The following is a 26,844-nucleotide window of genomic DNA, read 5'->3' on the forward strand; positions in this document are numbered from 1 at the left end:
ATGCTCTTTATCTAGCCCCCATTACCAAGCGAATATATGCCCCTTCATCTCACTTGCTTCTGAGGTGGCTTCTGAAAGCAGCTACTTATAACAGGGCTATCCATCTGATCCAGAAATATTGCCGCTGGCAGCACTTTTGTTATTTTACCCCTTCCTCAAGGGAAAGCCAGAAGGTATATAGACTATTTATATGATCTTTGGTGTTATTGAAAGGGAACGCGGGAAATCCCCAGACAGTTGTTATGAAGGCTCTGTGGATTATTTTTGTGTGTTTTCACTTGTTTACCTGAGGCTTTATCTACATAGTCAAACTAAAGTGGACTCATTGCTTAGCTGCTGTGGGGAGTCCATATGATATGTGGCTGGGATCACAAAACAACCTCTGCATCCAGCTGTTAATCCACATCTACAGAACATGAGATTTAATGATCTCACAGTCTCAGAGATATGGACAGATCAATCTGAAGCCCAGACTACTGTCCACATCAGCAGTGAAGCCAGTGCTGTGTTGCCACCAGCAAGCACTTCCCAGCAAGAGACATGATAGTGATTTTGCATTTTTGGTTGCATGGCCCTACTCTACGTATCAAATTCCATCACATTGACTGACAACCAGTCATTGTTATCCCTGTATTTCTTGAACATTTTGCCAAATATGGCCCATTGTTGTCACTTGTCAACTTTTAACTGGGTCTTCCTAACATCCTTATTTCAATTTGTTTTAATCAAAAAAGTTGGTTTGGTCTGAACAACTACTTTTAATTTATGAAATCAAGTTTACGTGCTTTCTTTGTTTGAGAGCTTGCCTTAGGATTGCCATGATGAAGCAATAAGTAAACAAACATAAAACTATGCAACACGATTATTGTTCCTGGGTTATACATGTCACTTCCTAATTGGTTCTATCATAAAAACATGGGGAAAGTTTATTAAACTGCAAAAACTTTGTTTTTGCGGTCTGCACTTTGAAAAGTTAAATTTTGCATATTTTCATTAAGGAAAAATTGCAAATGAAGTGTGCCTAAACTGAAGGAAATAATAGTACTACCCTCAGCGAAGTTTCTGGAGTATAACAACTACTTTCAACATAAGTACCACACAATTAAACAGGAAATAACACTTTCAAACCAATAACAGATTTTTTTTCAAATTTTGTTACACAGTGTAATGAGTAATAAGTAGTATTATCTTTAAATCCTTTATGAATTTGGGCCCAAATAGTTTATTCAGGGGATTGTGATCTTCCTGATAAAAGTCCACATCTATTGAGATTGGGTGGGTGAACAGAAGACTTGTTCTATATATTAACTAATTGTGAGGTGAAATTCGGGAATATCTGAAGAAGAGCCATCTCATTTGTATCTCTTCAGCTCTGGAAATCACTCCTAAGAAAAAATCATCTAAACCCTGGTGCTTCAGATTTTCAAGATAATTGTTGAGATTTGTTATTCTTTGTGTCTTTTTATATCATGTTTTGTTATTTTAGATCTGTTTTTCATATTTCTCAATATTAGTTTAGTCTCCATGGGGTTTCACACTGGGACACAGAGCAGAATAAGCATAGTAAAAACACATTAAACATTTTCAAATACTAAAAGAAAACAAATGGCAATGTTTTGACTGTTGAGGTTTCAAGCCTTTTTTGCATGAATCATGCTCTGTGCTGTGGAATTTGTGGAACCTCTAATCCAAAGGCCATCTATGAAATTCTGTTTTGGTCACTAAAGCCCGAAAGCCACAGCTGGGTTCCACAGCTTGGACCTACAGGGAGTTGTGTTGGAGTGAAGACAGCAGGCACAGATCTTGAAACTAGGGAGCAGTGGGGCTATGAAGCTACAGCCCACAGGCTCAAAGGACTTGTTGATTAGCAAGGACATTTACATCATTTGTCCCCCCTCTGTTTCCCCATCCTAGTTTGAGGAGAAATGCATTTTCCTAGCAACTATATATTATTATGAGCTATCCCTGTTGTTGCAAAACAAAGTATTTTGTGGGGGTTTGTGGACTTGATTGGAAAAGATCTGCTAGCTTTATAAAAGACCCAATACAGATTTAACATTCCATATCTGAAGTGCTTACGACCAGAAGAGTTCCATATTTCAGGTTAGTCTTTGTTTGTTTTTTGTTTGGATTTTGGAATACTTGCATAAGATATCTTGGAGATGGGACCCTAGTCTAAACACAAAATTAATTTACTGATATGTGTTTATGAACATCAGAAAGCGAAGGTGTCACTATCTCAGCCACACATGTAGACAATTTTTGATTTTGTGGTATTTCAGGTTTGAAATTCTGGATGAGAAATGCTCATCCTAACAGTTTGCGTTTTATTAAAACTTTAAATATAGATCAGAGTGATCTGTATAAATGTCCCAAAGTCATTCCCACTAGGGCCCTTATGCCCCCTCCCCAAATTATGGGGAAATATTTTATTCCAAAATAAGCAACATACTCCCGCCCAAAAAAAACGCAGGGATACTATTGGCCATTTTGCCATGTTATCTGTCATTTTTGGAGCCACCTTACAAATTATTTCCTCTAAATTTAATTCTGCTAAAATAGGGGAAGAAATGGGGGTATTTTGGGCCAGTTGGGACCCATTTTAAACCCATTTCAAATTTGAGGTGGAATTAGAGATATAGGGGACAACAAAGGGAGTGTAGACCATCAGGAAAGCACTGTGCTCCCACTCCTTGGCAGTTGCCCACCCCAATAAATCAACAGAGCCACTTACATTTCTAGACTCTCCTTAGGCTTATTTCTATTATTTGTTATTCTTGTGTTCTTAAACAATTCCACCCCATCAATTTATGTAAGATAAATGGAGGGAAATTACAATAGTCTGCCCATCTAGGCAGATAGCATAGTGCTAATCTTTATGTGGAACTTAAGGCAGTTGTCAAGGCTCTGGCAACTTGGCAAAACATAGCACGATTGCCTGCTCTCGCCTTACTTATGAAATGGATATTCGGCTCCACTCAGTATCAGATAACTTTTACTGGGAGATGCTATTTTAATTTCCCATAATACTCTCAATGTATGATCACTTTGAGGCACTATAGAAGTTAAAATGAAAGCTCCTAAATTCAACTGTCTGAAGATAATTGGATTACTGTTAGCAGTTACAGTTCCCTTTACAAACCCCCCAGCAATATAAGAGGAAGAGGTGGCTCGCCATCAAACACCTTGTTGGGAATGTATTTTTTTATTTTATATCATACCTTTCTTCCTGCAAAGGGTCCAAAGGATCAGAACAAATTAAAAGCTATGTACAGCTAAAAACTATTAGTCTTTCCAACCCAGAGCCAGCCCTAAAGGTCTAACATGCTGCATGTATCTCTGTGTGCCAGGGATCACTGACCATTGTCACCTGAAAGCTTTTTAGTAAGAAAGACAGGGTTTAAAAAATGGCATTGCACCCTTAGCAAGGATGGTGACCTTTCTACACAGCCAACCTGGCTCTTATTGCTGTTTTAAAAGCAGAGATGTGAGTGAATTGAAAATTGTAATTTATGCCTCTTACTGCTATTATCTGTAATGAATCTACTTGCTGCATGTTAACATCCATTTTGTCAATTATGAATCAGCGTCTGCACATTTCTTATCTATGGGGGAGGTTTTATTCAAAGTGTGGCCTGGCTGAGCCATGCTTTCTCTGTGTTAAACGGATAATGTTCTGACTAGTTCCAAAGATTTCATTCATTTATTCTTGAAGACACTTATATATCAGTCTGGTTGGCTGAAAGACTAATTTGATAGGGTCAAATTTGCATCCTTCTTCTGAACTCTTGGTATCCCAAACAGCCATGGATATCTATATATATAAAAGAGTAATGGAATCCCGGCGACCAACAAAACAGCAAAACTAAACACCCCACAACCTCGAAAATTGACAGCACACCCCCTCATCCATGCCTCTAGGTTGATACAACAAAAAGAAAAGAAAAATAAAGTCTTAATTAGAGGGAGAGGAATAATTGTTTTTATCCAATTGCTGCCAGTTAGAAGGCTAAGCTCCGCCCACTTGGTCTCCTAGCAACCCAATCAGCCCAGGGGACAGGCAGAGTTAGGTCTGACTTAGGCCTCTTCCACACTGCCTATAAAATACTGATTATCAGATTTGAACTGGGTTATATGGCAGTGTAGACTCAAGGCCCTTCCACACAGCTATATAACCCATTTATAATCTCATATTATCTGCTTTGAACTGCATTATCTTGACTCCACACTGCCATAGAATCCACCTCAGGGTGCATTTTATCCAGCTGTGTACAAGGGGCCTCATATAATCCAGTTCTAAGCAGATAATATAAGATTATAAATATACAGTAGGGTCTCACTTATCCAACATAAACAGGCTGGCAGAACGTCAAAAACATGCAAATGAGAGTAGATGAATAGGTACTGCTCCGGTGGGAAGGTAACGGTGCTCCATGCAGTCATGCTGGCCACATGACCTTGGAGGTGTCTATGGACAATGCCAGCTCTTCAGCTTAGAAATGGAGATGAGCACCAACTCCCAAAGTCAGACATGACTGAACTTAATGTCAGGGGAAAACCTTTACCCTTTACCTTAACTACCACCAATTCCTCATTACTTTATTTCCCATACCACCATACTTCGCCACAGCAACGCGTGGCTGGGCATAGCTAGTGTTTTCTAAAATGATACTGTATTTTTTAAAGTTAAATCATTTTCAGAGTCAAATGGTATGATCACACAAAAACTTTATATTTGTCCTTGGCCTTGGAGGAACAGGAATTTCCATCAGTCCCTTTCCTTTATCAGCTAATATTCATCCAATGCTTTTGGGTTGCTTGTGATTTCCTTTTTTTCTTCTTCATCATTTTAAAATGTATTTGCTATGCAATGCTTTTGACACGAAATAAATAAATAAATCAGCTAAAATACTCCAGCTAAAATAGCTGTTTTTCACTTTATTTCATAAAGCCATGGCAAAGTTTGAAGAGATAGCAGCAAGGGAATTGAATGGGCTTATATTTCTTTTTTGTCTGAACATATTTTGGCTGTATAGTATTCTTACCAACGTGCATAGCTCACATTTCATTGTTGCTGTCTAGAAAGAGAATTTGCTATCTGGAGGGAGACATGTCCTGAAATTCCCCATGGCTCCTCTGTCTAACCTTACCTTTTTTTGAGGAAGGAAACAATACAATAGCTCTTTCCAGTACTACTGTGGTCTGTGTGTCATCAGTAGTGTCATACAATAAAGTTACAATAACTTTCCCTATCCCCATTATGTATCTGATGTGCTTTTGGACACTTGAAATAAAGCCAGTGACGTTCCAACCACATGCATTTGTAGAACAATTCTGAAACAAAACCAGATGGGGTTGTCTATTTAAAATATTTTTATACCACTTCTCCAAAAAGTTCAAAGAAGTTCAGTAAAGCAATCAGAAAGGAATACAAAATTAATGATTAAAAAAAACACAGCTGAGTCTATGATAGGAAGCCAAAAAATCCAATGTGATTTTATGCTGCATCAATGGGAGTATAGTGTCCAGATCTAGAGAAGTCAAACAACCTCTTCACACGTTGCTCTGTTTCACGGCACCCCACACACCCTCATCTGATAGGGATAATGGGACAAGGCGCCCTGTCCCTGTCCTCATAAGATGAGAAAAAGGGCAATGTGTGTTGCCGCATTGGCCTTAGCTTGTTGGAGTTACCTAAAACCCACTTACCTCTCCATCGTGGGTGAGGAAGCGTCTTGCAATGCTTCTTTGCCACTTTGAGAGGAATGGGGGCAGGGCCAAGCCAGCGTCATCTGATGGCACTCAGCAGGCCCCGTCCCGAAGAGGAAAAGGGGGCCAAAAAACCCCAGTGTGAGGAGATGGATAGTGCCACTCTATTCTGCTTTGGTTACCACAATTCAAGAAGGATATTGACAAGTCAGAACATATCCAGAGAAAGGTGATCAAAATTATCAAAAGTTTGGAAACCAAGCCCTATGAGGAATGGCTGGGGAAGCTGGTATCTTTAGCTTGGAGGGAAAAAGACTGAGCAGGGACATGAGAGCTGAGATCCCAGCTGAGCTGTTTAAAATCTTGGAAAGTGATGCTGTCAGGGTGATGCATGCCATATACCAGCAAATATGGAAAACACAAGATAGGCCATCAGATTGGAAAAAATCAATTTATATCCCCATACCAAAAAAGGGAAACACTAAAGAATGCTCAAACTTCCGTACAGTGGCACTTATTTCCCATGACAGTAAGGTAATGCTCAAGATCCTGCAAGGCAGACTCCAGCAATACATGGAGCGAGAGTTGCCAGATGTCCAAGCTGGGTTCAGAAAAGGCAGAGGAACGAGAGACCAAATTGCCAATATCCGCTGGATAATGGAGGAAGCCAGGGACTTTCAGAAAAACATCTACTTCTGCTTTATTGACTATTCTAAAGCCTTCGACTGTGTGAATCATAATAAACTATGACATGTTCTTGGTGGTATGGGGATACCAAGTCACCTTGTCTGTCTCCTGAGAAATCTGTATAAAGACCAAGTAGCCACAGTAAGAACAGATCACGGAACAACAGACTGGTTCAAGATTGGGAAAGGAGTGCGGCAGGGCTGCATACTTTCACCCTCCCTATTCAACTTGTACGCAGAACACATCATGCGACATGCGGGGCTTGAGGAATCCAAGGCCGGAGTTAAAATTGCTGGAAGAAACATTAAAACCTTAGGTATGCAGATGATACCACTCTGATGGCCGAAAGCGAGGAGGAGCTGAGGAGCCTTATCACCAAGGTGAAAGAAGAAAGTGCAAAAGCTGGGTTGCAGTTAAACGTCAAGAAAACCAAGATCATGGCAACTACACCTATTGATAACTGGCAAATAGAGGGAGAAAACATGGAGGCAGTGACAGACTTTATATTTCTAGGCGTGAAGATCACTGCAGATGCAGACTGCAGCCAGGAAATCAGAAAACGTTTCCTTCTTGGGAGGAGAGCAATGGCCAACCTTGACAAAATAGTGAAGAGCAGAGACATCACACTGGCAACGAAGGTCCGCATAGTCAAAGCAATAGTAGTCCCCATAGTAACCTATGGATGCGAGAGCTGGACCATAAGGAAGGCTGAGCGAAGGAAGATAAACGCTTTTGAACTCTGGTGCTGGAGGAAAATCCTGAGAGTGCCTTGGACCGCAATAAGATCCAACCAGTCCATCCTCCAGGAAATAATGCCCGGATGCTCACTGGAGGGAAGGATATTAGAGGCAAAGCTGAAGCATTTTGGCCACATCATGAGGAGACAGGAAAGCTTGGAAAAGATCACGATGCTGGGGAAAATGGAAGGAAAAAGGAAGAGAGGCCGACCAAGGGCAAGCTGGATGGACGGTATCCTTGAAGTGACTGGGTTGGCCTTGAAGGAACTGGGGGCGGTGACGGGCGACAGGGAGCTCTGGCGTGGACAGGTCCATGTGGTCATGAAGAGTCGGAGACGACTAAACGACTGAGCAGCAGCAGCATGAGAGCCATGTTTAAATATTAGAAAGGTTGTCATGCTGAGGAGGGGGCAAGATTGTTTTTGGCTTCTCTGGAGGCTAGAACGTGGAGCAATGGATTCAAATTGCAGGAAAAGAGATTCCACCTAAACATTAGGAAGAACCTTCTGATGTCAAGAGCTGTTTTACAGTCGAATACACTGCCTCAGAGTCTGGTGGGGTCTCATCCGTTGGAGGATCTTAAACAGAGGCTGAATTGCCATCCATTGGGAGTGCTTTGATTGCGTCTTCCCACATGGATGCCCCTTGTAGTATCTTTCAAGTATGTCATTCTGTGATTACTGGAAAAGCTGGCTGAAGGGTTCTAAGAGCTGTAGTTTAAAAACAAAATATTGTCTTATCAGAAGTACCTTCAAGTACACTTGTAGAGTCTATAATACAGTGATACTGTTGCTGTTCTAAACAATGATCCATCAAGTTAACATTAACTGGCTGGCCCTCCTTTTCCCTCATATCCTCTGCCCAGATTTTGGTATTGTAGTACTGGTCTTTTTAAATCACAATTCTATATTGCATCTGAAAGAAGGGATTGTTGCTTAAAGTGTGCATTAGCCACAGTTTCATCCTGGTTAGTTAGCTAACTTTAAACAATGGCTTCTTGTTAACACTCAACTTTGCTTTGAAGAGACCAGGACTGTAGTGACAAAGCCAGCCTGGAATGGGAGGAAGCCAAAATATGGTGGATTGCATGATCATGACCTAATAAATGAACTAATAAATAATTGGTTGGTATAATCAGAATTATACCAAAATAGTCTAAATGCTATGAGGAGAGGTAATTTTGTTTTTATGGCCATCAAATCGTTCTTGAGGTCATGGGTAATGTAGGGAGAAAGCCTTGGGAGTGGACAGGCCACACATTGCCCAACCATGTGTACAACAATCTGGGTTGTGTCCTATGGTCTGTTCTGGATGAATGATCCAATGTTTTGTAGCTATGGTTTAAAATCCCTGTATGATACATTGCCCTTCAGACTAGGGTAAAAGGGACATAAGAATCAGCTGATGAGATCTCAGGTAGTAAATGGGCTCACACAGGGAACGATGGTATGTCAGTGCAAAACTTTAAAATGTCTATATTTCTGCTGTTGTGTTTCCAGAATCTTGTTGGTTTGGGGACAGTACTGTAAGTAATATTATCCTTCTTCTAAATACCTCCCTACATGATGTAGGGATTCTCAGAACTTGTGCTAAGTCTAGACCTTAACCACATCTCTGTTTCCTAAAGAGGAGCCCACCCACATCTTTTTCTGCCTTTTGTAGCCAAAACCACCTACATTCTTGAACCTCTGAACCCTGTGTATTATCTTTGTCTGTCCCTCTTGCCCCTGGCTGGCTGGATATTTTGTACTTTCTCTTCATGTCTCCTTGGATGGGTAACCACTGCTCTAACAATCCAGTCCTTTGTGTACTCATTGGCTCTAAGTGATAGTTTGCTCTATATAATGTCTACTCTTTTTAACCCCTAAATTTAAAATACTAAGCTATAATGAGTATAAATGGTCATCTGGTGACATACAGAACAAACTATGTGAAAATTACCATGCTCACTTTTAAAATTACATGTAAGCCATAATTGCTGGTAGTTGTTTTTCTTAAAGAGCACAGAGCCTGTATTTCTGAGCGGTCCAGTGCTTTTTTCTTTTCTAAGTATCATTTCCTCCCATTTTATAACCTTTCTATCTCCTTTAGCAATATTGCCCAAGGAAGCACTTTAAACTGTTGTTTGTCTTACTTCCTGACAATGCTTTGACAATGGAATCAATTGCCTGGAAGGGTGATGGGCTCTCCGTCTGTGGACATCTCCAAAAAGATGGAGATGTCCTGATGGAGATGCTGTAGGTCAATGGAGATCCTGTACTGAGCAAGGGGTTGGAGCTATTGGCCCAAAAGGCCCTTTCCATCTCTATGATTGTATGAAATGTTCCTGACTATGGTACTAAATCATGTATCTATTCACTTGATGATCATACCTTGCTGCTCTTCCAAGCCTCAATTTGTCTTCTGATTTCTTTTTTTTACTAAACATTTTGAATTTATATAACAATAAGAAAGGAGAAAAAGGAAAAAAGGAAAGGGGAGGGGGGAGAAAAAGGGAGAGATGGAGTTATTGTGATTCCTGATTTCTTGACTAGTTTAATGACTGAGCTGGTGTATAGAAAATATTTTAGCTATTGATGCCTTTGTTAACCACTGTAACGTTATGCAAATTATCTGTTGTCATTAGTTTCTTATTGTTCATTATAACCCTGCTTTTGAACTTCCTTCCTTAACTGTCATCATTTGTTGTATCATCTTAGCTATTTTCTGTAAGTTATATGAGAATAGTAAACGCAGCACTTTCACAAAAACATACTTCTCACTTTGGAAATTGACACAGCATCAGAAGAAGTTAATTCTACCTCTGTAATATTTACATATAACACTTTCCTCATAGATTTTCTACTATTTCTGCCTGTATTTTAAATCAAATACTGTATATTTAAAATTCTTTGCCGAACTCACCATAGTAATTTCTATGGGAATAGGCACTGTAGCTCATACCAAGTGCAAATTAAGATCTAGAGAAGTAGTTCTAAAGTTCTAACACCCCTGAGACTTTAGACTTCAACTCCTTGAATACTTGGCCTTTGACTATGCTATCTGGGGCATTTAGGATTTGAAATAATGGTACCTGCCAGCTTCTGTGTCAGGAGGGTGGTGAATTTGCTCTGGGATTAAGCCCAAACTTTAAAGGAGATAATCAAGTTGTCAAATCTATTTGGGGGATTGTGTTCAGAACCTTGGGCAGGTTCTGTAAATTACAAACTAAAGCTCAAGGTAGATTTACCTTGTACCACTGTACAGCAACATGGTTTAACCTGGCAATCTTAAAATATGTTGGACTATATGCAATTGCCACTCTGGCTGGGCAGCTGGAGTAACTTGTATGGGTGATTCATTCTATCAAAGTACATTGGCATACATTTGTCCACAGCAGTTTATCTCAAATCTTTCATTTTGACAAAATTCAAATATTCAGCATCACCGAACACTCAAAATGGTCTTGCAGTCTTCATGATACTTCTGATACTATCTATATATATAAAAGGATAAAAAAATTTGGCCTAGGACAAAACAACAAAGCTACACATCCCAGAAACATTAACTTGGCAACACAACCCCTCACCCATGCCTCTATGTTCATACAACAAAAAGAAAAGAAAAATAAAGTCCTAATTAGAGGGAGAGGAATAATTGTTTTTTATCCAATTGCTGCCAGTTAGAACGCTAAACTCTGCCCACTTGGTCTCCTAGCAACCTACTCAGCCCAGGGGACAGGCACAGTTGGGCCTCAGGCCTCAGATAATCAGATTATCTGACTTGAACTGGATTATATGGCAGTGTAGACTCAAGGCCCTTCCACACAGCAATATTACCCATTTATAATCTTATATTATCTGCTTTGAACTGGATTATCTTGAGTCCACACTGGCAGATAATTCACTTCAGTGTGCATTTTATACAGCTGTGTAGAAGGGACCTCATATAATCCAGTTCTAAGCAGATAATATAAGATTATAAATATATAGTAGAGTCTCACTTATCCAACATAAACAGGCCGGCAGAACGTTGGATAAGTGAATATGTTGGATAATAAGAAGGGATTCAGGAAAAGCTGATTAAACATCAAATTAGGTAATGATTATACAAATTAAGCACCAAACATCATGTTATACAACAAATTTGACAGAAAAAGTAGTTCAGTGCTCAGTAATGCTATGTCGTAATTACTGTATTTACAAATTTAGCACCAAAATATCACAATGAATTTAAAACAACAAATGGACAACGTATAAATACTATACAATACTACGCAGGGACATAGACCCCCTCTACCCTCACCACTTTCACAGTACACAAACAACCAAATGCATACTAAACATAAAGACAACCATACAACAGACATTCAATACCACCACTACCTCAAGAAGTTCTCACCAACACCACCAGACAATGCCACAGCAACGCGTGGCCGGGCACAGCTAGTATATATATATAACTTTAATACAGTCCATGGAACCGCAACTGTTAAGTGGGTAAGATACAGGAGTTTACAAAACATTCAAAACTGGAGCAATGTGCTAAACAAACACATACTACACAAAGTCAGGTAACACCCTGTTTGGAGACTAGGCTCTTTCTCAGCCTTGCTGCCACTGTAAGGAACTTTGCCACTGTGAGGGTCACCTCGTGGTGCTTATCCTTCATAAGATATCTGACCTTCCCTTGCGGGGCATGGCCAGACAATCGGGTCAGGATTGGGTTTATGAGTTGACTTCGTTGGGCTGAGTAATAGCTGCACTCAACAAGATATGTTCTAATGATTCTATTTAATTTCCACTGCACGGGCATAATCTTTGGGAGTAGGGGATACTAGATAGTCTGCCATTTAGCTCTCATGGAAGTACATTTAGTCTCACTTTTGTGAAGAGTCTTCGGTAATTAGACACTTCTGATACTGGTAGTCAGCCACCTACATATCCACGGAGGGCATGGGTATGTTTGGGGGGCATTTTGGGTTCTCTTGAGATCCCAGAAAGCTGCACCACAATGTTGCAGCCACATTTTGGGTGACTGAAAGGGGCATTTCATCACTCCCAGTCACCTTCAGGGGGAACCTGGGTTTTTTTTCTGGCTGTTTTGGACTGATCCCCAAAACATTTTTTTTACAGTGAAATATTCTCCCAGGGAGTAGGTATTGGGGTTGAAATCCTTTGTTTATCTCCAAAATAAGAAGCCAGGGAAGGTTGCCTGAAGTGGTCAGGATGTCCTAGAGCAGTGGTTCTCAGCCTGTGGGTCCCCAGGTGTTTTGGCCTACAACTCCCAGAAATCCCAACTAGTTTACCAACTGTTAGGATTTCTGGGAGTTGAAGTCCAAAACATCTGGGGACCCACAGGTTGAGAACCACTGTCCTAGAGGCTACATTGGATCTTCAATGAGCCATGTAGCACCCATACACTGAATGACTCCCATCCAAATGTATCAAACACTTCTTCCTCTTTCATTTTATGTTTCCATCACCATCTTCTAAAAGGTTTGTTGCTACACTAGGGCAGCTTCCCTTTGGGAACCATCATTTCTTGCCCTGCATTGGTCTTTCTTCAGAACAAATGTGCTGGGAGCTAAGATGGAGACTCTGCTTTCCCATGGTAAAGTAAGGAAGAAGGGGAAGGCATAGCATTTTGCTAAACCCGGTAGCCAAAATTTCAGTCTCAACAAAAGCCTTTGCCCTCATTAAATCAGTCACAAGAAGGAACTGAGCTTTAAGTACAAGTGACACATCCCAGAGGAGAGGTTTTCGATTACCTTTCCTGTGCTATATGTGTTCTCACCTTACATTCTTCTAAATTTAAACAAACTGGGGAGAGAAAGTAAGAGAAAGGGGGGGGGGGAGAAAGCTAGCTCCTAGCCAAATGCTTGCTTACCCAGCAATTACAATGAAAGTGAGAAGAGCCATGGTCATGGGTCACTCTTCCATTGTTTACCAGGAAACAAGGCAGGCTCCCTCTGGAACTAGCAGAAGGGTCAACCTGAAAATATCTCCTCTTGCTCTTCCCAGAGTAATGGGTACAGATTCCCAGGCATAATAAAGGCAGCTCATCCCTGCTTGCTGCATCTGGCATGGCTGCTGTTGAAGGCATCTGGTTAGCTCACAGAGTGGGGGAGAAAAATGCTGGAGGCAACATGCATTTCAAGCAGTTTCCTGCACTGACAGCTCAGCCTTGTTCCTTCGCACTCTCCCTTTAAATATTTTCCCACCCTACGTTTGAAAGATTTACAATATTTCCATTGCAAGCTCCAGCTTGTCCTCCTTCCTCATCCTGATGTAATTTGTGTCTGCTTTGTGCTTGCTTCCCCCAAGGCTTCCATATTTTAATTTGTAAAAAAAGCATGCAGGGAAATGGAATATGATTGAATATATTTGAGTGCTTACCAAACAGACGTCTGGTTTATATACTTTCTTCCATGACCTCCTCACCCACCCCACAGCATCCGATGAGCTGTGTTTGGCTAATTCTACACAGGGTTGCCTGGCTCATCTTCCCCATTTCTGTGTTAAGAGTCAGTCCCCATGTCTTTGGTCTAATGTAGAGTAACCTTCCATATCTGTATTCGAGTTGTATGGATACAGATGGAGAACTTGGTTTAATTGTACACATCACTTCAGTAGACATTAGAAGAGTTTCTTCTGTGAAAGCATATCAGTGAATCAGTCATATCCTGTTGTAACCATTCGAGCACTTATCTGATTTAAATCTGAATTTCTGATCCATTAATCATAGTGATAGTGAATATAGAGGCACAGATTTTTAGTTGTGCCCTTTGGCTAGTTGGCTTCATTAATGAGATTGCACACTTTGTAAGATTCATTTTTGAGGCCAAAGTTGCTATTTCAAAGTATACTTTGTGGAAAAGTTAGAGGAATCCTATGTTTCCTTCTCTTTTTTCCTGCCTCCTGGAAGCTGATGTGATTGCAGTCTGCTCCTTTTTTTCAGCAGTAATGTTTCCCCCTCTAAAAACGTCTTTGGTGAATGCTCCCTGCCAATCAGGAATTATGGACTGAATTCAGTCATGTCCTGACACCCAACAGTCAGTTCTGGTTATGTGTTAGTACTGCTAAGGACAAGAGGGATGACATTGTCTAAGCAATCCATGGAGACCCCCCTCTGCTGTTGTATTGACTGTATCATTGCCACTTGAGTGACATAGCAACACATGTCTCAATCCAGCTGTTGTGGAATGTTATTACTGCGCATTACTAGATATTGATGTTGTAGAAGGTGACCATCTTCATGTGCATCACTTCTAAAGTTTTGCACTGCACTATCAATCTGAATATTGATCTCTCTCCTCATAGTACCATAACCAGTAATCTAAGGGCCCTTCCATACAGCCCAATATCCCAGAATATCAAGGCAGAAGATTCCACAATATCTGCTTTGAACTGGGTTTTGAGTCCACACCTTCCATATACTCCAGTTCAAAACTGATAATGTGGGATTTTATTCAGCTGTATGGAAGGGGCCTAAGAATGCCTGAATTGTTGTCAGAGTTTACCAGCCCAATGGTCTCAGCAATTGGACGGTGAGAGCTGCTGGCTCTTATATTAATGAAGCAAGTAAATCAGCTCTGCTTTTTAGTCTGAACATAACAAAGCTACCTAAGGTACTGGACCTGTTTTGGTTCTACACTTTGGAAAGCTCTTTTGGATTCTAAATTCAGAGCCCATTAATCTCTCCACCAATCTGGAAACCACCCACTGGATGCATGCAATTTGAAACTAGATCAAAGGACTAGTGCCTGGTGAATCCTGGACACTGAGTTTAATACCCATCTTTGGATTTATGACTTGCGTGGAAACCCCTGTTTGCTGTATTTTTTCCCACAAGAACTCCTATCAACTGTCCATTTGTCTCATTGGATCATCACCTGTGCTCTGGTAATTGGTAGACCATAGTATGTTTATAGTACTTCATTGGGCTAATCATTTTCATTTCATTTTCCAATGCAGCTTTGACAGTGAGATTCATCACCAAGCGATTCATTGGTGATTATGACCCCACACTAGGTGAGTCTAGCTCCTTGCTTGTTTTACTTGTTTGTGAGTGGGGGTGTTTGTGTGCAAGAGAAAAAGAGAAGAGGAAGGGGTAGTATCCAGCTGTCAGAGTAATTGCCATTTTGCTCACATGTTAAATCTTCAGAATGTCCAAGGTTCAGTTCCCAACATTTCTAGGTAGGGCTGGGAAAGATATTTGATGAACAGCTACCAGTCAGTATAGATAGATACTAAGCCAGACAGACTAGAGCTCTGGCTCTTTGCAAGATAGCTCCCTGTGGTGGAGCAGATAGGTGTGATGGTGGGAGGGTGACTAATTAATATTATTTTCAGATTTAAAGCATGGACCTATTTGAGAGTAAAAAGCAATAGCAAGGATAAGTTGGTAAGGATGAAGGTGATACGTTTATAACCAGTTCATGTACTAAATATTCAGAATGGTGTACACTGCAGTCATAAAACCATATGGTATGTTCAGAGCATGGGAAAATTCCTTTTTAAAAATTATATGTCCCAAATCTTTCAGCCAGCGGGCCCACTGGTCATGGTGATTGGGGAATTCTCTGATTTTCAGTCCTCAAAGCAACTCACTGAGTTTAATCAGTTAGAAAGTACAGCAAGTCACCAGTTTCTAGAGGCAACAACAAATGAATATGTTACCTCACCAACATCTAGAAGGGCAAAAACAAAATAACCACAAACAAACATCAGCAAGAATAATGTTTCCCACTAAATCAGGAAGCAATAAAATAAATGCTGTACAGGCTGCTAAAAGAAGCTTTCATGTTCTGGCAAAAACACGCACACAAATGGGAAGCCAAGCAAATTTTAATTACAAGATCATTCCAGAGTCATGGATCCACTACAGAAAAGACTATTTCATGGTCATATTCTGAATTTCTCTCACCTGATCAAATTATGTGCTCAGCAGTTGTTCAAAACTCAAACTGAGTAGCAATGATAAGATACTGGCCTTGAGATTTAGTTCACCCTAATTTTGCAAGGAAGCTTAATTGTTGTCTCCCTCTTTGATGACAATTTCCCCTCTTCATATATTTTAGAAAGTATGTTGGACCAATCCACCTGAATTTCAGCTAGTATTGTGCATTGAATGTAATTTTAAACAATGCATTCTTTGAAAATCCTGACCCTTGCCTTCTGTTCTCTAATTAGTTTTAATATTTTCACCATTATGAAAATATTATAATGCCATCCTGTTTCTCATACTTTCATTGTGTGCATATGGACAATGCCTTGACATGATTTTCTTGCTATCGCAACATTTCCAATTCTTGGGCTGAAACTGCGTATATATTTCTCAGGGATAAAGCCCTACTGAGCCCAGTCAGGGTTATTTTCAAAAGCAACGCACCTAGGATTGTTCTGAACATTACAAAATCAACCATGCAAAGAACAGAATAGCAAGTGTTCTGTAAGATTCTGCAGGGAAGCTGTGAGTGGGAAAAGAGAGAAGATGTAGAATCATTTCTGCCTCCTCCCTCTTTTTTAATTTTTTTACTTGTTGACAGGGAGGAATAACTGTGAGGGAACTAATAGCAGCCAAAGGCAAACAACAAGACTAGACAATATATGGCAGTTCCTCTCCTTTAATCTAAACTGTGCATATACACACGTGGGCTCCATTATCACCTCCTAGATCTTGAGAAAAAGAAGAATGCCCTTGAGGCCAAAATGAGTTAATAAGGCTTGTTGGAGCCTGGTCATTTTGGAATTGGAGGGTGTGTGGGAGCTGGAAAGGTTCTGAAGTTAGGATATTGTTATCATGGCTGTTTATGCCATGCACAGTTGCTCTTCAGGGCATCTTTAGTAGGTGGGCTTGCTGCTTTTCTCAGGCTGAGTTTTGACAGGACCTCATTGCAATAAACAATGGCCTGAGTTTTCATTTTAAGTCTCACCAGGCAGAGCCCAGAATTGCTGGATGCAGAGGTTTCAGCTACACAGCAAATAGAACAAACTGTATTGAATTAATAAAAAACCTCAATAATGGGCTGCGTTTATATCTACAGTTACCATTGCAGCTGAGGGTGAGAGGAAGGTCTGGAAAGCGCCTTAAATGTATATTTAAATGTATAATTATGTATATATTTTATATATATTCTTAATTTTATTGTAATTTTTAATCTTGATGGATTTTTAAATTTGATGAAAACTGTTTTTTGATGTGTATGTTTATATTGTAAGCCGCCTGAGTCCCCTGATGGGTGAGAAGGGCGGGGTAGAAGTGACGTAATAATAATAATAATAATAATAACAATAATAATAATAAATTGGCAGGCATCACTCCAGCAGCCTCCACCTCCCACGTCTGCCCTTCTGCTTCACTTTCTCTGTTCTTCTTCTCTTCTCCTCAACTTCTCATTTCTCCTGCTACCTTCGCACTTTGTTTGTTTCTTTTCTCTTGCAACGCAGTGTTAGATATGTGAATTGTTCTCTTAATTCCCTTGTGTTCCAATAACGGGTGGCCTGGATATCTTTTATTCCCAGCCCATTCCTCTTTCAGCTTTTGGCTCACAAACCCAGTCCTTTCTGCAAGTACATCTCCCCCACCTCTACCGTCATTACTCTCCCACTTGGCTGCTTTTGACTTCTATACTATAACCCTTCTTGTCCTCATTGAACTATAATATTCTCTTTCTGTAACATTATTTTATCTTGAGATGCTAGATTTATGAGACCACAAAACCTTAGTAAAACTGCAGGAGACTTCTCACCCCACAATGATATTTTTCTGTAAAAACTGGCTGTGTAAGTTTAGTACCAGTTTGGTATATTGTTAAGGAGTGGGGAATGCAGTCTGTGGACCACATATAAGCCTTGACCCCCAAACTACCCAGAGTCCCACCCAACCCCTCATTAGTTTCTTTTTAATTATCTGCAAATCACAGACCACCTACTACATTGCAGCCTGAGCCCTGCCACATGCACAGTGGAGGACCTTCTTACAGCAACACCAGAGGCACTCCAAGTGGGCAGCTACTAGTCAAAGGACATTTAGTATAATGCCAAGGGTTTTTTAAAACTTTATTTGTGTTTTCAAATACATTACAACTTGTATCCTTGGTTCGCTTCTGACATGATAAATAAAAAAATTATCTGCATTCATATCAGACTGTTTTATTCATTTGGGTTGGTTTTTTTTTTTTACTATTAAAAGTGTTCATATTATTTGAGGAGGTCTGATTTCACTCTACTTACTTAATGGTAGGCTTTGTATTTTATTGATTTTCATGTTCTTATATTCTGCCCTGGGATTGCTAAAATAATTATGATGATGATTATCACCATCATCGGCTACAACCACCACCCCATATCTTAAAACTTCTCAGATGTGACACCTGCATGAGAAAATTGCCTTATTAGGCTATATATGTATTTGCGTGCAGAAGGAGCCAGAAGGACAGAAGTAAAAAAAAGGAAAATGTTTTGTTCAGCATGTTTCTAGTGTTTATCATTCATTTTGATTTATGCAAATATCAAGGAAGTGCTTATACATTTTTCTGTCTTCCACAGAGATGATTTATAGGCACACAGCTGTCATCGATAGCGAGATGGTGCATTTTGAAATTCTTGACACAGCTGGACAGGTATGGTTCTGGTTATCTCACTTACAAGATAGTGAGTGATACAGCTAGAGAGAGAGAGCGAGGAGAAAATGGTGGCAACTAAAGCAATCCAAGAATTGGAGCAGGCCTTCTCAGAAGAAAGATTGTGATATTTCAGAAGGCATTGATGGACATGATAGAATACTATAAAATTATACATGGTATAAAGAAGTTTCTCATAGTTAGGACCATTTAGGACAGATAAAATGTCTATTTGTTCTAGCTATTTTGTGAAATCTGCTATCAACAAACAGGATTATGGGATTAAATCCAACATGACACACATCTCCCCACTGAAGTTTTCACAGGTGCCTGGAAACAGACTCCAGAAGATTCCCCTGATTTTAGGGGCGGTCAGAGAGCTGCTGTGGGATGGACAGAGCATTGTAGAATCAGAGCATTTGAAGGGACCTCAAGACTGTCAAGTCCAACCCACTCCTATGCAGGAATCACCCCTGAATGACGGCCACCCAACCTCTACTTAAAAACAAAGAACAAAAGTCCACTACCCCCCAAAGCAATGTGGTCCACTTGAAAACCATTCTTGCAGTCAACATCCTTTGTAACATGGGGTGGAATCCCTTTTCTTGTAATTTGAATCCATTGGCCCACATTCTAATTTCTGGGCCAGCAGAAAATATGCTGAAGTCTATAGGAGGCATGATTGTCTTCTTCTTCTTCCTTTTTTTTTTTTTTTTTTGTCTGTGTGGGGCTGCTTAGTTCCTCAGAAGGGCCTGAACTAGTGATATATATAGAAAGTGAGAGTATCCATGGTTAGCCATATCTTGTTATAGTGTTAATGTTTGAAACTTTGAGATACAAAAAGAGGCTAAATATAACAGGAATTTGGGGATAGCAATGAAACCTTTTGATGCCCCTCCTCTTTATTCTAATCAGGCAATTGTTCCCTATTAAAATTCTCATTGGATGCTTGAAATCAAACGGAATCAGGCAATATCGGAGACCTTTTCACACCACAAAATTAGAGCACTTAGATTGTCATTCCATCCTATGGAATCCTGGGATTTGTAGTTTCTTGAGGTATTTAGAATTCTCTGCCAAAGAAGTCTAGACCTTCTCTGAACTATGAATACAAGAATTCCATGGTAGATAAAGTGTTCTGTGCTATTTTCATGTCATGCTAAAAGAGAACATTTTCTCTTGTTTCTCAATTGATTAATAACTAGCATGTGTTTATTCATGTCATGTTAGTGGGTTTTTATGTCCACACTGCATCATTTTGTTGCAGGTTATAGAACTGTGGGTTATGAATTCAACCTTGGTTGGTCAAAATATATCCTCCGTGAGAGACCAGTTAGGGGCACTGAGTCAGCACTGAAGAACTATTGAGTAGATGTGAGGAATGTATGGCTTGTGGTTCAGAAGAAGAGAATGTGAAGGGAGTACACAAAACATCCTCCAACTTCCATTATTCCACTGTCTCTCTTCCTGACTGTGTATACTCCTCTGTCTCCTCACATTAATGTGCCAGACATACTCAGCATAATCATAAAAGTACTAAGATCGTCACTGGGAAGCTGTCACATTTGCATGTTGATTTGTGATCCTTTGATTCCTCTTTTGCCCTAGGAAGAGGATTCCTTGCAAATTGAAGAGAAGATTAAGTGGGGAGATGGCTTTGCCGTGGTTTACTCTGTCACTGACCGGTGCAGCTTTGATGAAGTCATGAGGCTCTGTTTCCTCATCAACCACATCCATTCCAGCCCCAAACGAAGTAATGGAAATGGAGACCCACCAGTGGTGATTGTTGGGAACAAAAAAGACTTGCAGTTTGACCGAATGGTGTCCTTTGAGGATGGAGAGAACCTCTCCAAGGCTCTGAAGCACCCGTTCTATGAGATCTCTACTAGGGACAGCTATGAGGAGACGGTGACAGTTTTCAACACCTTGTATAGTGAGCTGATGAAGCAAGGGCACTTTTCCCCAGGCGCCTTCAAGAGGCGAGCAGTGTCTAAACTCATGGAAAAGATCCCAAAGATTCATGCCAACTCAACACTGGCCTCAGGTGGCAGGAGCCTGAGCTTCAACTCCTTCCGAGACTACATCCCAGAGTGAACTTTTGCATTGCCATTTGTGCAGTGATGAGTGATGCACGTAGGGACTGGGTGCCGTCAGCAAGGGAGAGACTGCAGAGCTGAGGACATGGCAAGTCCAGAGGCCTGTACATGGTTAGGAAATATGTTTTGGGGTCCCCGCCTCCAACTACCTTAAACCCAGGGAAGATGATCCTGACTGATGATAGTCTATGGTGCAGTGGTGCATGAGAATGGCCAAAGATCCATCTGGGCTGTTTTGCTGATTTTGCTTTAGTCAGATGCTTTCGGCTATCCAAAGCAGAGCATGGGGGATAATAACTTTCACAATTCCCTGGCAATTGTGTTCAGTGGCACACTGAATACCAGGTTCCCTTAAGTCATTGTGGATAATAGCCATTGATAGATTCTTTTCCCCACTTCCCCATGCAAATATCATCTTCTTTTAGACATCATATTCTAGGTAAGTGGTCTAACGTATTAGGAGTCCCTATTACTTGTGGTGGTGAATTCCTTGTGTAAGGCCAACATTTTGGCAAGGGGTGGCATGAGTCTTTTAAATCCTGGGTGAAAGACAGCCATGAAAGCACATTTTCAGTTGGGGCCTAGTTCTTCTCCCACTTGGCCTAAGAAAGCCAAAAAAGGAGATGTTCTTGCAGTCATCGTTTGGACGCAAAGCTTAACAACTGCTTGGCTATTTTGAATGTCATTAGTTCTTGTAAGGAAGGGCTTTTGGAAGTAGCGGTTTAGACAGTTGATTAAGATTCACTCTTTGTGTTTCTGGTTGTTAATATGTTGCTGGTTCCTCTTTTCTGCCAAACCAATGTTCACAGGGTTATGCACCTGATTATTTCCATACAAGCTCAAATCTACTGGCATTGCCAGGTTGCCTAGGTACGTATTTACTACCTGAGGCAGTGAAGAGCGGTGTACCCTCCTATTCCACCAACAGAAGTTGAACAGTCTGGAAGCTGATTCTTGCTCTAGTATTAGTGATGGAAGAGCAATTATCATGGGGTTTGGGTGAAACGGAGTCCTTTTTATATTAACACAGGAACACAAAACTTCATGGCAAGAGGAAAGTAATTAACACAGAGAATTAGAACATTCCCAGGGTTAGGGAACAAAAGATCATCCAGTCTATTACCTTCCATAATGCAACTTTTTCTGCAGCTATATCAAGATTCAGATCATTGGCCTTTTCTTGGCATATAGCTGGCACCAGGAACAATTACTCTCAGTTTTTAGCAGATTTGTATTCCTTCCTTTTCTTTTCAGTAGTGGAGAAGCCAGGATGACACTGGAGCCTTCTAAATGCAAAGATTATGGAGCCATGGTCTCAGAGTTTGGAGAAGCTGGAAGTAACACTTTCAAGCTTTGACTGAGGTCTTTATTCAGAACACTGCTCTTTTTCCCCTCCTAAGATCTTATTTACTGTGTCAATAGACTACAAAGGCTCTAAGTTACTTGCTGTTCTGGAAAGATTGATAGCTGACTCAATAGCCCAATTTGCTCCACAGAGACTTCTGATTTTTTTCCATTGAACATCAGGAAAAGCAGTCAACTTGCTACCCACTTCCTTTAAATGGCCATTTGGCTGGCTTCTGTGTGGGCAATCTATTGTATCTCAAACATAGGAACACTACAAATACATCTTGAGAGATACACTATAGCAAGGAGGTCTGTTTGTGTTTTCTGACTCTTGCTCAAATCCCATGGATGGTATTTTACTTAATGCTCCAGCAACCTGCTGTAAAATGGATTTGCTGTCATTCAACAGACTTTGAAGTTAGCCTTCTTCTGAGATCCAGTTAGTTTTCAAACTGGATGTAGACTTTATTTTTTGTTTGTTTACTGTTCTTGCCTCGAAACTATTTGGCTTTATTATTAAATGTTGTGTTGTAGAATGATGTTACATAATCTCCTGCTGACTTAAAGCTGTATGGAATCAGGAGGAGTTAACTTCTGCAATATGCATACAGTGCAGGGGATGACAGTACAAATAGGCTAAGGGCAGGCCAAGTTACTGATACATTGTATAATAACTTCCAAGTGATACAGGCTGAGATGGTCTCTTCTCCTCCTTGTAATTTTGGTTTTTCTCATGTTGGTGCCCTTCATAGATTTTTTACTACATTTCCCACCTTCCCTGAATATTGACCATGCTGGGTGGTGTTGGAATGTGTAAACCAACTTCTCTGAAAGACACAAGTATAAGGAAGTGGAGAACAATGCCAGCATCACCTTTAAGGAGTAAAAAATGCAATTTATTTCAAAATAATGTTGGTATCTTAACAGCATGCCTATAATGTTTATTACTATAGTGCATGATCATGCATTTTTATTGTCATCAAATAAAGCTATTATTTAATGTTTGTTCTGGCAGTACCAAACCAATAATTACCTGGATTAGGATCTTGGCTTCTCCACACATTATTTCCCCTAAATGAATTCTGTTTCATTATGGTAACTTGTTTGCTGTCTGAAGAGAATGGACAATTTTTTAAAAAAGCAAATTCTTCCTCTTTTAAGCCATAACAAGCTTTTAATATAGTTCACTTGCACAGTAAAATGATACATAGTCATCTACTGTTTTCTCTTCTTGTTTGGGGATTTGCCTTTCTCAGGCAAAATGTCTTAAGAAGTGAATGTTGAGTTCGAGGGCAGGTCTGTTTCCATGGAAAAAGAAGATTATTGGAAGATTTATTTACTGTCTTGAAGGAATACTCAAGAAAGGTTAAACCTAAGTGGTTGTTGATATTTATGTTCATATGATTTTTTTCTTCTCCAAGACTCCAAGAAAGCTGACCCTTGTGAAAGCAGTTCTCTAAAGCTAAAAGCACAGCATCACTCCCAAAACCTTTTATGCGAGGAAAGGGGTAAATGTTGAACCTATAATAGAACAAGCATTTACTAGAGATTTTAAATGTACTTGAAGTGGGATACAGACTGGATGTTCTGCAGTAGATGATGAGAAGGGTTTTATTTTAAAAGTCCTTTACAACCACACATAAAACACCTTCACTTCAATGTATGACATCTCACAGCCCCTAAATCCCACATCATCACTGGTCAGGGAAGTGATTACTGCATATACATCTTTTCTCCTTCAGCCCTGTTTCCAAAGTCATCTTTATGGCAAGTATTTCTCATGATACAACTTGCTAGGTAATACATTACCCCCATTACTATTTTCATAGGTAGATCTCACAGAATCATAAATTCTCTGTTGTTCTGGTTTTCATTCTGCTACTGCAATATTTCTCAAGGAAATAATTATTGGAGAAGTAGTTGTTGACAATTATTTATCATGTCAGAATTGAGAATATAGTTATAATATATTTTTTAAAAACCACAAACAAAGTTCAAAACTTGTCATTATACTAAATTTCCTTTGACCAGAAGCTGGCACTTGGAGTGCCTCTGGTGTCACTGTAAGAAGGTCCTCCATTATGCATTTGGCAGGGCTCAGACTGCATTGTAGTAGATGGTCTATAGTTTGCTTTTCTCTGCACTCGCATGTCGTAGACTCCACTTTGTAGTCCCATTTCTTAAGGTTGGCTCTGCAGCTCGTGTTTCCAGAGCACAGTCTGTTCAGTGCCTTCCAAGTCGCCCACTCTTCTGTGTGCCCAGGGTGGTCTCTCTCATCCAGTATTAGCTACTGATTGAGGTTCTGGGGTTTAACCTGCCACTTTTGGATTCTCGCTTGCTGAGGTATTCCTGCAAGTATCTCTGCAGATCTTAAGAAACTATTTCTTAATTTAAGGCATTGGCATGCTGGCTGATATCCGAACAAAGGATGGGCTGGAGATGTCAATGCCTTGGTCCTTTCATTGCAGGCTACGGATTATAGGTGGTGCGATACTGGCTAAACAGTATAATTTATCCAGTGGTATGGGGTGTAGACATCCTGTGATAATGCGGCATGTCTCATTAAGAGCCACATCCATGGTTTTAGCGTGGTGAGATCCACTCCACACTGGGCATGCATATTCAGCAGCAGAGTAGCAATGTGCAAGGGCAGATTTTTCACTGTGTCTGGTTGTGATCCCTAGGTTGTGTCAGTCAGCTTTCGTATGATATTAATTCTAGCACCCACTTTTTGCTTGATAGTTGCTGAAATGTCAACCTTACATACAAGGTAAAGCAGCAACATAGAATAGTATTGCTAGGTAATGGAAGTCTGGCTCTTTATAATAAATGAATGGATCCAAATGTATGCATTCTACTTTCCAGCAATGTAGTGAATGGGATGCAGTCCTTATGAAAACCTGAGGCACTAAAAGTCCTGGGCTGATGGTACCGATCTCTGGATCTGCAATTTTGGTAGCACCAAACTAACAAATAGGTGAATAATCAAAATGTATCTTTAAGAATGACTGCATGTGTGTGTGTGTGCGCAGAAGTCTGCGAAATTATGGGTTCTTTTAGCATGCTCAGTTTTGCCATTTGTTTGAGATAGTTGATTGTTATTCCAGCAATTCTCTGCACACTGTAAAAATGAAGTTATTTATATGGAGCTGCTTTCTTTTCCCCTAGCATTGCACTTGTTCAGAAATTTTAATTACCTGTTGAGGGTCATGATCAGCTTTCTTTATATAGAAGATGACGGATGTGAATATGTGAATTAACTCCCCGCCACCTATTGCACTTCAGCACTTCATCTGACATGTCACTTGGCCCCAGTGTCCAGTTGTTCCACAGAATTTGAATTGAAAGCAATTTGAGCATCATTTTGCTCTGTGGATATTTGGGCTTCTATCGTCAACCAATTACCATGCTGACTGGGATTTCTTGGATTTGAAGTCCCTCCCCCTGATATGAAGAAAGACGTTCTAATATTAAAATGACTACTTCCTTGCAGTACATATACAGGCTTCCCTCACCTTTAGATGCCTTGCTTTCTGATGACTAGCTCTTCCAATGCTTGCAAATTACAGACAAGTTCCATTAATTTGGTGAGGGATCTCTTTCATCAGTTTTTTTTTCTTGCCTGTGAGGTCTACTTAGGACTGCAGGCACACACCCTGCAGTATACTGTACATTCACGGTATGCATTACATTTTCCTGCAGCTAAAATGTATTAGAAAACTTTAAAAAATTTGGATTCCACTTTTCAACCAATTCTACTTTCTGACAGTGTAGCAGTCCCTAAGCCATCAGATAAATGGGGGCTTCCTCCATTCATTTTTCGTTCTGCACTAAGGTATACAACCAAGATCCAGTGATGCTATATGGCTCTATATGTTTAGCCATCAAAATGGAAATCATAAAAAGTGAAGTCTGAAGTTAAAAATAAATGTCATTGAATGCATTTTGAAAGAATGTTTTAAAAAGCCTCTAGAATGTCCAAAATGTTTACATATGCAAGGCTTAGCTGACCGGGTTCTTTCATTTCACATGTGTATATGGTTGGTTATGAATAAAATGTTTGCTGAAACACATTGAACTGCTTTTCTTTCATTTTTTAAATATAAGAAACTTTCCTTAGTCTTTCCATTTTATCTCTGCCCCTGGGGCTAATTTTTTTCTGTTAAAGAAGTAGCACACCTATTCTGTTAATTGAGATATACCACTATATTGTGTTTGCCTTCAAATCGCTTGTTGACTTATGGTAAACCCATGAATCTGATAGAGTTTTCTTAAATGAAGAACCCTTAGATGTGACTGTGACTGTGACTGTTCTTTCCTCTGAAACATAGCACCTAATACCCATTGGTAATTTCTCATTTAAGAACTACCCAAAGCAGATTCTGCTTCACTTCCAAGATCAGATGGATCTTGCAGGTATTAATATACCCATATATTTCAGAAGTGTATTTAAAATAGTATTGTACAGTACTAAGCTTCTATTTGTAGTCCATGGTGACCCCAAAATCTCAATTCTTTATGAAGTCTGAATGACAATATATTACAATAATGATGCCATCTGCGGCAACATATTCTAAAACATCTCCTATCAAATCAACACAAAACAAAACCAGACTCTTCTCCATCCATGATGAAATGGCTACACATGAACTGAAAAGCTAAC

The 26,844-nt window shown here is 40.0% G+C and overlaps 1 protein-coding gene across 2 annotated transcripts in view; it reads left to right on the plus strand.

Annotated features, from left to right (window-relative positions):
- Positions 1 to 26,254, plus strand: part of LOC100567043 (ras-like protein family member 12) — a 38,134-nt gene extending 11,880 nt beyond the window's left edge. Inside the window, exons 2-4 of one of the 2 annotated variants that reach the window (XM_062967531.1) lie at positions 15,089 to 15,145; positions 18,665 to 18,738; positions 20,347 to 26,254. In XM_062967531.1, the coding sequence (XP_062823601.1) occupies positions 15,089 to 15,145; positions 18,665 to 18,738; positions 20,347 to 20,832 (617 nt within the window). In that variant the 3' untranslated portion in view covers positions 20,833 to 26,254. The remainder of the gene's footprint in view (positions 1 to 15,088; positions 15,146 to 18,664; positions 18,739 to 20,346) is intronic. The other variant, XM_062967532.1, reaches the window with a different exon arrangement.
- Positions 26,255 to 26,844: the final 590 nt, after the last annotated feature.

This window comes from Anolis carolinensis, chromosome 1, assembly GCF_035594765.1.
Source record: "Anolis carolinensis isolate JA03-04 chromosome 1, rAnoCar3.1.pri, whole genome shotgun sequence".
Classification (NCBI taxonomy): domain Eukaryota; kingdom Metazoa; phylum Chordata; class Lepidosauria; order Squamata; family Dactyloidae; genus Anolis; species Anolis carolinensis.